General features: G+C 36.3%; 3 protein-coding genes across 4 annotated transcripts in view; 2 read left to right on the top strand and 1 right to left on the bottom strand.

Moving 5' to 3' along the window:
* LOC128856886 (poly(A) RNA polymerase gld-2 homolog B) overlaps positions 1 to 16,797 on the bottom strand; it is a 132,821-nt gene that overhangs the window by 37,856 nt on the left and 78,168 nt on the right. The window contains exon 12 of one of the 2 annotated variants that reach the window (XR_008453874.1): positions 11,124 to 11,338. The exons of the other annotated variant lie outside the window; for it this stretch is intronic. The gene's annotated coding sequence lies outside the window, so the exon portion shown is untranslated. The remainder of the gene's footprint in view (positions 1 to 11,123; positions 11,339 to 16,797) is intronic. 2 annotated transcript variants of the gene reach the window in all.
* Positions 4,624 to 5,210, top strand: LOC128856888 (uncharacterized). Its single transcript, XM_054092312.1, has 2 exons — positions 4,624 to 4,683; positions 4,740 to 5,210. The coding sequence occupies exons 1-2, from the start codon at positions 4,624 to 4,626 to the stop codon at positions 5,151 to 5,153; spliced, it is 474 nt and encodes a 157-aa protein (XP_053948287.1). The 3' UTR covers positions 5,154 to 5,210.
* Positions 7,119 to 7,641, top strand: LOC128856425 (uncharacterized). Its single transcript, XM_054091724.1, has 2 exons — positions 7,119 to 7,347; positions 7,412 to 7,641. The coding sequence occupies exons 1-2, from the start codon at positions 7,119 to 7,121 to the stop codon at positions 7,639 to 7,641; spliced, it is 459 nt and encodes a 152-aa protein (XP_053947699.1).

Genomic DNA, 16,797 nt, shown 5'->3' with positions numbered 1-16,797 from the left:
GATCCCGTGATATTCACAATTTGTTACAAGAACACCAAAAGACCAAAAACTGGTTTTTACTGAGATGAAAGCTTAGCTCTTATAGAGGATTTAAAGCTATCAGAATGTAACATGAGACATTAAGAAAACTCACTGAGCCAAAGAAAGTTTACATATTTCCGCAGTATAAATATTTATATTCAAAATGTGGCTTTATTCTTTTTTCTATATATTGGGTTGCCAACTAAGTAATTGCGGATTTCACTCATAGATTTCTTCAGTTAAATTTTAAGGTCTGCAGACGAAGTACAAATGTGAAACACCTTTCTTTTTTGATAGTTGGCAATCCAGCTGTCGATCAGTAAAAACAAGTTTTTTGATCGGTTGCGTTGTTTCCGTTTGGCGTTCTTTGAAATGGAATGGAAAATCAAAAGGAACATTTTCATCATATTTTGCTTTTTTATTTCCGCAAAGGGAAAACCGCATCGCAAGTTCCTAAACAGTTATGTGCTGGTTATGGTGACGAAGCCTTAAAAGAACGGCAGTGTCAAAATTGGTTTGTCAAATTTCGTTCTGGTGATTTTTCACTCAAAGATGAAAAACGCTCTGGACGTCCAGTTGAAGTTGATGATGCCCTAATCAAAGCAATAATCGATTCGCATCGTCACAGTACAACACGTGAGATTGCAGAGAAGCTTCATGTATCACATACATGCATTGCAAGAGCGAAAGAGTAGTTGTATTTCGGCCGCCAAACTAACAAGACGTAAGCGAGGAGTGGTGCATCGATCAATACACAATTTTTTTCTAAAAATTAAAACTAAACTTTGTTTTTTACTTCTATTTTTACCTTTATAATTGTCTTTGAAAAAATATCTTTATACAAAAACTAGTGATACATCGCTACAGGGTGGCCCATATAGCTCAAGCTAGACAACCTTTCAACGTTAATGAGGAGATTGCTGCTGCAGTCGCTACTAGAGCTTCAACATTCGACATTGGCACTCTGGATTCTGAAAACCCTATAACAGACCCGTTCATCTCTCAAATGATTGCTTACTTATCGGAGGAAGACACTATGCATAACATCATCAACGCTGTGTCATATCAAGGTTTTGATCCAATTTTCATACGCAAACTCATGTTTAAGCTACAGCCAGATGTGGATGTTCGCAAAAAACAAATTTCATTTCTAATAGTGCTAATGCTTTCTCGAGGATCGTCAATTATCTCGAAGACTGGAAAAGTAAAACAAGAAACGCAGCGTTATATATCTGAGCTTGTAAAACTGTATAGAATCTCCAAGAATGTCATTGCCTCACAATCGAATCGCGAAAAATTACTCTTCCCAGGATTTTGAATAGCTTCCCAGAAGTTGGCTTCGCAGTGCTGAAGAAGTTCCCTAATGTAAATAGGCCTGTAACTGTGAAGCATATGATATCAATTGGATATGACGACTTTGAAAGTTGTTTCAGGGGAGGCTTTGTCTTCTCCATGTTGCCTACTAAACAGGAAGTAATGTCGGATGATATCAAGGAAGCAATTATCAAGGCAATCCTGGCTTATCAAGTTGAGGAGACGATGATATTATCAAAAAACAAAAATGGTAATAATAAAAAAAATAAAAAATAAATAATTGGCGCGTACACTTCTGTTAGGTGTTTGGCCGAGCTCCTCCTCCTATTTGTGGTGTGCGTCTTGATGTTGTTCCACAAATGGAGGGACCTACAGTTTCAAGCCGACTCCGAACGGCAGATGTTTTTATGAGGAGCTTTTTCATGGCAGAAATACACTCGGTGGTTTGCCATTGCCTGCCGAGGGGCGACCGCTATTAGAAAAATGTTTTTATTAATTTTGCCTTCACCGAGATTCGAACTAACGACCTCTCGGTGAATTCCGAATGGTAATCACGCACCAACCCATTCGGCTACGGCGGCCGCCAATAATAAAGAACAAATATTATCGGACATTTTAGTGTATTCACTTGCATCTTATATGAGTGATGTGGTATCGGATAAGTTCCGAGAAGATAAGAATAATTTCATAGAAATAAGAAAAGCAAGTTGTTCAAAATGGAAGGCGGTTTTTAACTCTGCTTTTCCGAATAATACGGACATCCATACTAATTTTGGAATCTAATATCTTAAATCATCGATACATCGATGTTTTAGTGCCCGATGTTTTTTACAGAAACATCGATACATCGAACCACCGATGTTTTATATAACGATGTTTGCATCCCTAATGAAGAAAAACTGTCTTCAACAAGCAATACTACTTCAGCTCTATCGACAGTGCACGAATTGCACGACGCTGCTTATATGCTTGCATGGCAATGGTAGAAAAACATTCTCATACAAGCTTTGCCGAAAGACATCAAGTACATTGTGTGAATTGGTGTCATATGTATGTATGTACGTAGTGTGTTTTAGCACACCTTCGAGATGTATGAAAATTGTAAGCATACACATTTCTTCGCTCCCCGCGCACTTTTGCGTATTAAGGGGAGAATATCAATAAATAACGGTAAACTTTCGATGAATAATTTTTAAAGCATTGAAGTTATGAAATAAGACAGCTTTTAGTAAATTTAAAAGCCAATAAGGTGCGCAGAAGAATATTTGCAGGCAAAGTGTAAGTTAAATTCAAATATTAATCAGAATTTAATTTTTATTCTACAAAAATGGAAGTTACTGAAGTAAGTAGTTTTATTCTTAAATATTTACGCTTTTTATTGATTTTCATAATTTTCATAGTCAATTGGTTCTGTTGCAATGAATGTTAGCGCAAGTTTAAGCCATGCTGCTGTTAAAGAAAAAATCTTAAAAGAAGAACTGACCATAAGAGACAAAAAAGGGAGGAGTAAAGTATGGAACATTTTTGGAATTATTGTCGATGGTAATGGGACAGAAATGGAAGGAATGGTTGCGTGCAAAAAATGCCTTAATGTCTACAAAAACAATGTTAACTGCACTTCAAATTTAATCAGACATAAATGTTACGTAGCAGAAATAAAAGAAGTTCGAGGGCCGAAAATTGATATCAACTCCGAAGAAAACAAAAGGTTGTGGAAATTTGCACCTAGTGGGCCGTTAGGAGTTGCAGATCCTTTAGAATAGTAGAAGACAGTGGGCTGGCATATTTGGCGGAGTATTTGATCTATATTGGCTCTAAGTATGCTGCGAATGTTGACGTACAGAAGTTATTGCCAAATCATACAACTATTTCGAGAAACATCGGTCAATTGTACTCTACCGTATTCCACGCTTATATGCACCCCGGTTATAAGCATTTCCCGGTTATGAGCACTAAGAAAATTGTAAGAAACATTCCCCTATTTCAATGTACACAAAAAATCACGATATAAACACCCCGCTTATAAGCATTTCCCCCTTAAAAGCACCTAGTTCTTTCTCAACTTTTGTAATTTTACCGTTTATAAGCACTGAATAAAAAAAAAATAATATTGTAAACCCCCTACTACACGTTTTGAATTTATTTGGCTTTTAACTCTAATTAAAAGCACTGTGCCAATCATTTTACCAATCATACTTTTATCGATTTTATTCATAAATTTAACTAGCGCACACATCCCTAGTTTCTTGTTGAAGTATGTACAATGTAAACAATGAGCACGCGAACAAGTTTAACGTATGGGCAAAAAAGGCAATTTTTCAGAACTGCAAAACACAAATAAAAATGAACTTTGTGTAAAATATAAATGTTCACGATCAACTATTAACCGAATAATTCGCGAAAAAGACAGTTTGGCCGTAAAATGTAACTCGGGAAATATACGTAGGAAGCGGAATAGGTGCAGCAATTCGTCCGAGATAGATAGAGCGGTAACAATTTGGTTCAACCAAATGCGTGCGTCTGGCGTTGTCATATCTGGGAACATGGTGAAATAAAAGGCAACGCTATTGTCTATTAAAATGAATAAGAATTGCAATGCCTCCACCGGATGGTTATGGCGCTGGCAAAAACGGAACGGAATTTCAGTCAAACACCTTCACGGAGAAAGTGCATCAGCAAATGTTGAGGGTGCAAATGATTTTTTTAAAATGCCTCCCGATTTAATAAAAAATTACAGAATGAGAACACATTCAACGCCGACGAAAGTGGTTTATTGTTCAAGGCACTGCCCAACTCAACTCTAAGCATGCATAACGATCGACCGAAAGATACAAATCAAGCAAAGAACGGTTGACGGTTTGCTTCCTATGCAATGCATCTGGGGACTACAAAAAAGCTTTCGTTATTGATAAACCCAAAAATCCACGATGTTTTAAAAATGTAACTTTACCAGTTCATTACTTTTCGCAAAGTAACGCTTGGATGACTAAAGACATATGGACATCGATACTGAAATCTTTTGACAATGAAATGACACTGCAGAAAAGAAAGGTTATTTTATTCGTCGACAATGCCGCGCCCCATAATTTAGTGCCTTTACAAAATGTAGATCTCCAGTACCTTCCAGCTAACACGACATCAATTTTACAACCGCCCGATCAAGGCATTATCCACGCATTCAAAGCTTATTATCATCAAATTATTGTAAGAAAGCAGATACTTTCTGTGGAGAGTAGAAGAAGTATTGAAGAGTTTAAGAAATCGATTAACTTGTTGACAGCAATTCAAATGATACATCGTGCTTTGTGGTTGGTAAAGCCCGAGACCATATCTAACACTTTTAAAAAGGTATGGCCATCCTTATTTTTTTACACAATATTTATTTTTTATTTATTTATACATAGTGGAAATTTTTCACCGAAAATTCCGAGATCGTGGAAGGCGACGACGAACTGGATCAGGAAAACATAATAATATTTAGTGAGCTACAACAAGAAGAGTTCAGAAATTTCGTTAGGATTGATAACAACCTTGCCTGCTACGGGGAATCTACCGACGAGCATATAATCGCAGAGGCCATACAAGGAGAAAATTCAATAATGGAAGACCCGTCCGATGATGAACCTCCTAATAGTGTTGCAGATAGCATTCCAAACCATAAGGAAGTCATTGATTCCATTAATACTATCCGTAGAGCACTTATGCCTACAAATAAATTTATGCTCGAGATCGATAATATTGAACAGTATTATTTCGAGCTCTCTAAATTAAACATTCAGTCGAAAATTACAGACAGTGCATATATGTATGCAAGTTAATACCCTACTCTGGTAAGCCGCATAACGGCAAATATTATATACAAAAAGTTAGAGTAAACAATACTTCTTAAAGCTAGCATAAGCACTAATTGGATGATGAAATAAGCTGATCCAATAGTGAAATATTTACTGTAAACATAAACAATTATTTGTTAAGTATAGAGTAAGCAAAAATGTTGTATAAAAGAAATAACGTAGGAATAAAAGAATCACTTCAAGTTTGACTTTGGAAGCAAGCGTTTTATTTTATTTTTTTTAACGCTCACCCGCGAACCCAATAAGTGATACAAAATTCAGTAAAACTGTTAATGTATTGATCTCTGTACACTTGCAATTATTTATTTTAAATAAATGAATTCTCAGTAGTTCCGTTGTTCTGTTAGGGGCACTAGTGATTGGGGATTTCAATATGAGCACAGACAATGCTTATAAGCGGGATTTCAATATAAGCACAATCAGTGCTTATAAGAGAGATTTCTATAAAGGCACTCCCCGCTTATAAGCACGGAAACTGGTGAATTTTCCTCGGTGCTTATATCCGGGAAATACTGTATATGCAAAGCAAATACAATTAATGAAATATCCCATATAAAAAAAAATGGTTTTGGCTTGACGTCGGATATATGGACAGACAATTACGTAAAAAGATCGTATATTTCATTGACCATTCATTACATAAAAAATGGAAGATTAATAAATCGGCTATTGGGATTAAAATCAATGGAAGGAGAAAGATGCACGGGTATGTACATTTTAAAAACTAAGATACCTTGTAAGAAATCAAACTACCTTAAAATTAATTTTAAAGTACGTATTGATATATATATGTATATTTTAAAGTACGTTATTATGAACAGTCGCACGCTGCATTTGTTTCAGAGTAGTTTTCAAAGTAGTTGATTTCCAACCACTTTTAAAACAGGTAAATTTTTCAGGGTTTTGAATCATTAAATGTTTTTGAATTTTAAACTAATATAAACACATTACTGAATAGCTGAACTGTGGCACAATGATTTTCTAGACTGTCTGCTTTTTTCTTACAGGGCATTAACAACCCTGGTAAAAAAATCGAAACTTTTTTTGGTTTAATTAAAAAACTTACTTTTTTTATGTTCACAATATGCACAGGTCATAACATTAACAGAAAAGTTTCGGAACTGCTCCAAGAGTTTGAGTGCGCTTTCGATGAAAAAGTTGCTATGGTAAATGATAGGGGTCCCAACATGGTGCTTTCAGGTCATACAAGTACATATTTTGCATCAACCATTTAATTCATAATGTATTAGAAAAGGCTATGAACTCAGTTCCGGAAGTAGAAGACTTGTGTGATTCTGCTAAGAAGTTAGTCAAGTTTTTTAAAAAATCAGGCGATAATTCCGCCCTAACCACAACCTTGAAAAGGTTTTGCCCAACACGTTGGAATACTGTTTTTTATCTCTTGGAATCAATAGAAAAAAACTGGGGAGATATTATAAACATTTTGCAAGGGAAAAATCAGTTGTATAGAATTAATAATATTAATTTAAATCACATATCGAAAATATTAAAAGTTTTAAAACCATTTGAGGAAGCGTCACGACAGTTAGAAGGTGAACGTTTTCCAACTATACATCTATACATGCCATTGCTTTTCTTGCTATCTTGCCGAAATATGTGTGTAGTGATAATGCTGAGAGAGAAACAAGTCATACAAAAGCATGATTTGGTTTCCTCTCTAGCTGCTATTGCCTGACCTGTTAGTTGAGAACAAAACACTGCATTGTTGTGTGAATTTAGCAAATGACTTGAAAGCACATATATGTCGACTTGTGCACCACTTTAATAAAGACAAAAAGATGAACCACGTGGATATTCAACGGAATTTATTGGTAGTGCATATGGAGTGGATATCTCAACTGTGTTGTGGAAAGATAACAAGACGGTTCGTTTAGTATTAACTTATGTTGGCGTAAATGATTTTCAACCATGTACAACCAGCAAAAGCTGCACGATATGATCGATCAAAAAAAAAAATTCATCGAAGTTGACAGTCCGAAAATTATTCGTGAGTATAATAGCCACATGGGTGGTGTTGATTTAATGGATGGCTTAATGGGCCGCTACCACATTCGAATTAAATCGCGTGATGCAATAGTCCGCTTGTTCTATCACTTCCTCGATATGGCTTTAACAAATTCATACGTGCTTTATCGTCGTATTAATGCTGAAAAAAAAGGATTCAAATTATGATGTGGAAAAAAAATTGTTGAATTTGCCAGAATTTCGTGAAGAAATTGCTGATAAACTGGTAAAATTTACCGAGAAAAAATCGTTCGGACGACCAAAAACGTCAGGTAAGCGCACATCGGTAGATGAACCACTATCACCACCACCAGGTAGTTCGGCTCATGGTAGAAAGCCGAAACATCCAACTGAAGATTTACGATATGATGGACAGGATCATTTCCCATGGTGGTTGCCGAAGAGCGGTATAAAAAAAGCAATGTAAAAACTCGGGTCGCAAATCAAAAACTCAATTTGTTTGCACAAAATGCAGTTTGCATTTGTGTTGTTCAACCAACAAAAATTGTTTTACCGAATATCACCAACAAGAATAATCATATTGTTTGATTTTATAATTTTTTTCATTTATGACTATCATTATAAATATTGAAAACCTATTTCCAAAGTGGTGAGTCTTTTTCTTCTTCTGTAAGAAATTTGAAAAAAAAAATTCCAAAAAAAAAAAGATTTGCCAACAAGACAGTTTGTGGATCAATTTGTTAATCGTGCTGTTGTACCGAAAATGTGCGTGAACATCCAACAACCTCAACTCGTCATCGTTCTCAAGAATTGAACATTTCACGCACTTCTTTGAGGAGAATTTTGCATAAAGATCTCGGTATGAAGGCTCACAAAGTTCAACTGGTGCAAGAACTGAAGCGTAATGACGATCCAATGCGTTTACACTCGAACTTTTGGCTACCGTTTCTCTGTGAAATCTCTGTTGAATTAGGCTTTTTTCTGTAGCAAGAGGGCGCCTGTGTCTATGTAAACACACATAAAAAGTAAAATAGGTGAGATCAGATGTTCTAAAGATCCTAGAGTAGACTCTTCATCCTGTTTCTGTAGCAAGAGGGCACCTGTGTCTATGTAAACACATATAAAAAGTAAAATAGATGAGATGAGATGTTCTAAAGATCCTAGAGTAGACTCTTCATCCTGTTTCTGTAGCAAGAAGGCACCTGTGTCTATGTAAACACACATAAAAAGTAAAATAGGTGAGATCAGATGTTCTAAAGATCCTAGAGTAGACTCTTCATCCTGTTTCTGTAGCAAGAAGGCACCTGTGTCTATGTAAACACACATAAAAAGTAAAATAGGTGAAATCAGATGTTCTAAAGATCCTAGAGTAGACTCTTCATCCTGTTTCTGTAGCAAGAGGGCGCCTGTGCCTATGTAAACACACATAAAAAGTAAAATAGGTGAGATCAGATGTTCTAAAGATCCTAGAGTAGACTCTTCATCCTGTTTCTGTAGCAAGAAGGCACCTGTGTCTATGTAAACACACATAAAAAGTAAAATAGGTGAGATCAGATGTTCTAAAGATCCTAGAGTAGACTCTTCATCCTGTTTCTGTAGCAAGAAGGCACCTGTGTCTATGTAAACACACATAAAAAGTAAAATAGGTGAGATCAGATGTTCTAAAGATCCTAGAGTAGACTCTTCATCCTGTTTCTGTAGCAAGAGGGCGCCTGTGTCTATGTAAACACACATAAAAAGTAAAATAGGTGAGATCAGATGTTCTAAAGATCCTAGAGTAGACTCTTCATCCTGTTTCTGTAGCAAGAAGGCACCTGTGTCTATGTAAACACACATAAAAAGTAAAATAGGTGAGATCAGATGTTCTAAAGATCCTAGAGTAGACTCTTCATTCTGTTTCTGTAGCAAGAGGGCGCCTGTGTCTATGTAAACACACATAAAAAGTGAAATAGGTGAGATCAGATGTTCTAAAGATCCTAGAGTAGACTCTTCATCCTGTTTCTGTAGCAAGAAGGCACCTGTGTCTATGTAAACACACATAAAAAGTAAAATAGGTGAGATCAGATGTTCTAAAGATCCTAGAGTAGACTCTTCATCCTGTTTCTGTAGCAAGAAGGCACCTGTGTCTATGTAAACACACATAAAAAGTAAAATAGGTGAGATCAGATGTTCTAAAGATCCTAGAGTAGACTCTTCATTCTGTTTCTGTAGCAAGAAGGCACCTGTGTCTATGTAAACACACATAAAAAGTAAAATAGGTGAAATCAGATGTTCTAAAGATCCTAGAGTAGACTCTTCATCCTGTTTCTGTAGCAAGAGGGCGCCTGTGTCTATGTAAACACATATAAAAAGTAAAATAGATGAGATCAGATGTTCTAAAGATCCTAGAGTAGACTCTTCATCCTGTTTCTGTAGCAAGAAGGCACCTGTGTCTATGTAAACACACATAAAAAGTAAAATAGGTGAGATCAGATGTTCTAATGATCCTAGAGTAGACTCTTCATCCTGTTTCTGTAGCAAGAAGGCACCTGTGTCTATGTAAACACACATAAAAAGTAAAATAGGTGAGATCAGATGTTCTAAAGATCCTAGAGTAGACTCTTCATTCTGTTTCTGTAGCAAGAGGGCGCCTGTGTCTATGTAAACACACATAAAAAGTGAAATAGGTGAGATCAGATGTTCTAAAGATCCTAGAGTAGACTCTTCATCCTGTTTCTGTAGCAAGAAGGCGCCTGTGTCTATGTAAACACACATAAAAAGTAAAATAGGTGAGATTAGATGTTCTAAAGATCCTAGAGTAGACTCTTCACCCTGTTTACTCTCGCATGATCTAATTAGTTCAGACATACATGGACTTAATCTAATATTGGATGCAGAATTGTTAGATTTGACAACAATTCACAATCAAAACATGATTCCGATTTCAAAATTAGGATACGAATTCAATCTAGATAATAAGGATTCTATTTTAACAACGCTAAATAACGGGTGATCAATTAAGAGGAGTTTTTTTCATTTGCGTTTTTTTTACAGATCGCGCGAGTTACGTCAACTACCCATTCCAATAACTCAACACACTCCCTACCCATTAATTGGGAACAATAATTTAATGAACCCAAATGTCAACAAACTGCATTTTCTTTATTTAACAATATTTCGCAATAGTAGCAATTTAATGTCAACAAACTGCATTTTCAACATTTAACAATATTTCGCAATAGTAGCAATTTAATGAACTCAAATGTCAATAAACTGCAAAGTTCGACAAACTGTTTTTTTTTTCACAAATAATTCTCAAATGTCAATAAACTGCAAAGTTTGACAAACTGTTTTTTTTTTTTTCACTTAACAATATTTCCGCAATAATAACAATTTAATAAATTATTATTTTTTTTGCAATACTTATTTCAACAGACGTCAGCTGAACTTCTAAATAATATTTTAGCTTATAAGTATTACATTTGTAACTTTAGCTTCAGTTTTTACTGGGCTCTAGAACAGGTTGGATTCATTTTGTAAAATGGACTGATAAATAAAAGTAATTTTTTTTGCTTACGGAACCCTCGGACTCGTTAGTGGCGCAGTCGACGTAAAAGAACCTAATATCGGAAAAATAAGTGATTATCCTGAAGGACACTATTAAATCCGGCAACACAAAAAAAAAATATCCTTGCGAAAAAGTGAAAAGTGACATTAAAAGTCAAAAGACTTAATTTAAATAATTTTTCCAGACTTCATTTAAATAACCTTTTCAACGTCTAAAGACAATATAGCACCAAAGAGCTATAACGAAAAAGGGAGCTAAAACCCACAAAAAAAAAAAAAAAAAAAAAAAAAAAAAAAAAAAAAAAAAAAAAACGTTACATTGTGAAGTGTCTAAAGACAATATTTTTACAAAGAAAAAACAAATCATTACAAAAATGTCCACACAACAAAGCACCAACTCACCAGCACCAGCCGTACTATCTGGATCTGACTTGATGAAGGAAGCTGCCCGGATCAAAGAATTCCATGGTACGAAAGACTATGATCTATCATCTTTTATAAGAGAAGTGGAGCTGATATTGCCATTATTCCAAGAGAATGCCATCCTACAGCAGTTTGTATTCGAGAGGTACATTAGAAATAAGATCCAAGGACCGGCTCTACAAGTGGTAAGGGCCCTAGGACCAGAATCAACATGGGAAAGAATAAAGGAAGAGCTAATAAAAAACTTTGGCATCAAGGAAGGGTATCACAACCTTTACCATCAGGCGATTAATATAAAAAACTACAATAATGTAAGCGAATATTTTAAAAATCTTAAAAATATATTAGACAAATTAAATACTAAATATGAATTTGACATCAATAAACCCATAGAGTTTTCACCTCCTACAAACGAATCAATTGTACTAAAAACATTTTTGAACGGTATACATCCAAATTTGGCTAGCATTATTTATAGTAGGAATATATCCACCCTTAGGGAAGCTTACTACGTCTTGGAAGAAACAGGGATACTAAGACAATATAACAATAGGTTTCAGAAATACACATATAATACACATCAGCGATTCCAACAACAGGGAAACCATAACGAAAACGGACAGAACAAGACATACCAACAGAAACAAACTTTTACACACCAATCACCCCAAAATTCACATAATAGTCCTTCTCAAGTTCGTCAAAATAACAATCCTGCTCAATTTCGACAAACTTTCTTTAACACAAATAATTCTCAGCAATCAAGACGAACCCAATACTCGAACAGAACTCTTGGACATAATAATAATGGGCCTACCCCAATGGAAGTAGACCACATCGAGAATAATAATACAGGAGAGGTAAATTTTCAGTGTCAAGCCCAAAGATTCATTTACCGATAGTAGAATTAAGTATAGGAAACACGAACATTAAATGTTTACTTGATACAGGATCAACGACCTCATTGCTTAACGGAAAATTATTACCAACATTCGAAAGGACAAAACTAGAAAAACCCATATTCTTTAATACAATAAATGGTAAATTTTTTATTGACGAGGAAATTATCACACCCCTTCCTAGGGAATTTAAAGAAGACAATCTTATGTGCTGGAAATTAACCAACTTTAATGGTAAAAATTTCGATGCTTTAATAGGACAGAATATATTGAAAGCTTTTTCAGCAATCATAAACCTTGAGGAAGACTTCTTACAAATAAACGGCAATAAAATTAAATTTATAGATTCTTGTCCAATGGAACATTGCGGAGTACGTGCAAGGCAAATGTTTTGACACAACTTCAAGTAATACCGGCACAGAAAAAGGAGCTAGTGTACTCTTGGAAAAGAAACTAAAGCGTCAGTTGTTAGATTTATCGTGTCGACATCATGTTTACGAGATTCTTCTGTCGAGCGTTTTTGAGGTCAAATTATCACCTAGCTCGGCACCAGAAGTTCTAATTTTTGAAAGATTTGCCAAGTCTTGGACAAGTTACGATTTGGATTCGTTTTGCAGTGGTCTCAACGAAAAAATGGTTCTTTTGCAAATTGATCCAAGTTGAACAAGAGAACATCAAAAAATTTTGTTTTGATCAGTTGACAAAGAATCAAATTCGAGACGATTATAAAGAGTTTCTCGAATTGGTTCTTACATTTCTTGGAGCAGGACCGTTCAACTTCCGTACACCAGGACCAACGAGTAACGCTCGATGGATGGCAAAAGCTATTTATTGCTTGAAGATTTTCTTATTTCGACAACAATTTCAGCTTACAAAAAGAGAAGCGAATGGTTTGCGCGATATTTGCATTTTTCTCATCAAACTTTATATCAAGCCATGGTTCAGATGTACGAATGCTATAGCTGCTCCTCTCCAAGATTTGAACTTCGTTAAGGCTGCTGTTCAATACGATCAAACTGATTCTGCAATCTCAAAGGCAGTTACAAAAAAATTGACTCATCATTTATGGTATTTGTCGGAAGAATTGGTAGCCCTAGCCTTCTTCGATTCAGATGTGTCTCACGAAGAGAAACGCCAAATGGTTGAAAAATTACAATCCAAAGAGCCAGTTGTGAAATTAAAAAACGGTCGAACATATACTAATTTATCAACATTTGAAAATTACACTTTGAAAGATTTCGTTTCAGAAAATACGAAGAAATTTTTCAACCGCTTTGGTTTGTCAACAACGTTTTTAGAGTTTGACCCATCGACTTGGGAAACGGCATTTGATTACGAAGAAGGTTGGACTTTTTGTCAAAATTTGTTTGTTGTTAATGATACAGCTGAAAGAGGCATCAAATTTATAAAAGATTTTAACAGAATTTTGACGAACGACGAAGAAGAACTCCAATTAGTGTTGCAGTTTGTGCAATCATATCGCGAAAAATTCCGTTCCTATAAGAAATCTGACTTGACACTCTGAACTTTAGTGAGTTTATTTAACACCCTTACTAGAAAATGTAAAAAAAAGCAACAACCATGAGCAAAAAAATACAGAATAAAGTAAAAAAGTGAAAAAATCGTCTTTTTTACACCTATTAGTGGATCTTTCAGATATAAGCGATTTCCGGGTCCATCAAATGAAGCCCGATCGGCTTCAAACTTTGCAGTTATTTTTTTTATACCAAAAGGAAAAAAATTAGACCCGGTGAACGATGATCTAGTAACTTTCCCAAAATAAGGACACCCCTATTGTCCATACAATTTAGAAGAAATTCAAACCTTAGAAATACAATCAGATAACATTTTAGATAGATTAAAACGTGATGATATGAACAAAGAAGAAGAACCATTTTTAACGGAACTTATTCAAAAAAATTCCGATCTATTTTTCCAAGAGGGTAACTTACTTACTCACACTCATGAAGTACGACACGAAATTACGACAACGATTGACAAACCGGTATATTCGAAGATATATAGGTACCCTCAGATCCACGAGGAAGAAATCAATAAACAAATGCGGGAAATGTTAGAACAAGGGATAATTAGGGAAAGTATATCTCCATACAATTCTCCTTTATGGATTGTGCCCAAGAAGTCGGACAATTCAATGAAAAAAAAATGGAGAATAGTAATAGACTACAGGGCTTTAAATGAAATAACTGTCAGTGATAAATTTCCCATCCCAAATATTGTGTAAAACCCTTAAGGTCGCCTATTGATGGAATGTATGTTAATGTAAGTGTAGGCATAGTATAAGATACACCCAATAATGTAAACGTAGAGTAATGCTAAGAAGAGATGTAGTATTAAGTAAAATAAGGCAACCCTAAATGACAAATGGAAGAAAGAATAAAATGGAAGTCACTTCCGCTTGGATCGTAAAAATAGCCAGTCGTTTTATTTCTATCAGAATTTAATCGTGAGCCATCCGGCTTTAAAATATCTGGAAGTACCCTCAATTTACAACTCAGGTGTGGGGTTGTGCAAACGCAACCCAATAAACTACACATTTTAAAGATAACTTTAATATTTTGCGAGATAATGGCAAATATTCGCCAAGAACTAACTAACGTGCTGACTGAGGCTGGTGTGGAATTTCCAACTACAGCAACGACAACCCAATTGCGCCGATTGCTGCGGGATGTGGTAGGAGCCACTCGGAGCACGGAAATTTCAAGAAATGACGATAATTTAAATTCTGCCGCTACTGCTGGTACTGCCGCTGTTGATGCCACTGCTACTGCCGACGTTTTCACCTCTGCTGACGACACTGCCGGTACTGACACTAATGCTGCTATTAGTGCTACTGCCGCTACTAATGCTACTGCCGCTATTGATACTACTGCCGCTATTGATATTATTGCCGCTTCTGATGTTTTTGACTCTGCCGCTACTGATGTACGTGCCGCTGCTGACGTACGTGCCGCTGCTGACGCTACCAATATTAGAAACTGTGGACGGACTAGTATGTTTATTGGTCTAGATGAAGAGATCGCAGCTTTGCAAAAGCGGGTAGAAATTCTCAAGCTGGCCAAACAAATCGAAGAACTCGAAGGCCGTCCGAAAAATCAGAGTATACGGCGTCTGGAATTTGGGGACCTTGAACATGCCATCCCCAAATTCAGTGGAGATGATGTCACTTTAACGGTGAACCAATTCCTAAAAGATTTTGAGGATCTAATGGAATCGACTGGAGCTGACGACCGATCTAAACTGCTTGCACTTCGTCGTTCGCTGACGGGCACGGCGAAAGTTTTCCTGACGACAACAGTAGCGTTGAACTATGGTGCGCTAAGGAAAGCGCTAAAAGACGAATTCGACATATCCGTCACACGGCATGAGATATATAAGATGTTGGCACAACGTCGCTGGAAGCGGAAAGATGAGTCGCTGCACTGTTATGTGCTGACAATGCAAGCCTTAGGAAAACGAGCCAATGTCAGCGATCTTGAGGTTATTGATTTTATTATTGATGGAATCGGGAATGTCCCAAACTCGCATATCCTTATGACGGCCCGAACCTTAGACGAATTCAAGACGCTGGTGATCCGTTTCCAAAACAAATATTTTGCAGTTGGCACGGCACAGACAGCAGCTCCCAAAACAACAAAACCAGCAGCCGAACAAAAAATAAAGTGCTACAATTGTTCGAAGGATGGCCACATCAAACCCAACTGCCCTTACCCTATGCGACCAAATGACGCCTGTTTCCGATGTTGGAAGATGGGGCACGATCACCGATCCTGCCCGAACCCACCAAAAGTTTTGAAGCCCCGAGAAGTTGCTGCCGTACAAGTGGATACAGACCATGACGTGGTTGGCGCATTTAATTATGTAAGTATAGTATTAAAAACCGATGTTGAACCTTTAGTTATAGATTTAATGGCTTTATTTGATACCGGTAGTCCGACTAGCCTTATCCAGGAGTCACTGGTTCCTAAAGGGGTCCAAAAGGAATGTGTAAAGAGACCAGTTCAAAAATACAAAGGCATTGGTGGGAAATATATTGAAATACTTTATGTTTTAAAAACTTTTGTTAAATACTGTGGAAAAATTGAAGAAATTGAATTAAATGTAATTTCCAATAGAAATATGACTATGCCAATTATTTTGGGCCGTGACTTCCTGGGGTTGTTTAACATTAAATTATCAAAGGCACTGAAGAAATATAGTAAGCATAAGTTGTTTCAAATACGGTCCCTTATGGAGCCAAAAAGCTTAAATTCTGTAACCGACTCGAATGCATTTATCGCAGTTGCGGAACAGCATGAGTTAGGAAGAAACCATGCTAGTAAAATCATTCTAAATGATTCCTTGTCTTTGGGTGAGTTCACTGCCGTTGACGTACCTGACATTTTCCATATTGATTTTTCATCTGACGAATGTAATGTTGACGTGTGTCCTAACATGACTAAAATCTGTCGTGATAAATTAAAGCAGCTTATTAATGATAATTATTTAAAGTCAAAAATAAAGCCCGAACCATACAAATATGAGATGAAGATTCATTTGACAACTGACGTTCCTTTTCATTCCGCCCCCCGCCGATTGTCATATTTGGAGCGCAGCCAAGTGCAATCCATCATTGAGGAACTTCGTGAAGAGGGGATCATAAGACCGAGTGACTCGCCGTATGCCTCAGCCGTAGTATTAGTGAAAAAGAAGAGCGGTAAAATCCGTATGTGCATAGACTATAGGGCCCTTAA

This window comes from Anastrepha ludens, chromosome 3, assembly GCF_028408465.1.
Source record: "Anastrepha ludens isolate Willacy chromosome 3, idAnaLude1.1, whole genome shotgun sequence".
Taxonomy (NCBI): Eukaryota; Metazoa; Arthropoda; class Insecta; order Diptera; family Tephritidae; genus Anastrepha; species Anastrepha ludens.
Note: the sequence above shows the minus strand (reverse complement) of the source record. Positions and strands in the feature narration are given on the sequence as shown.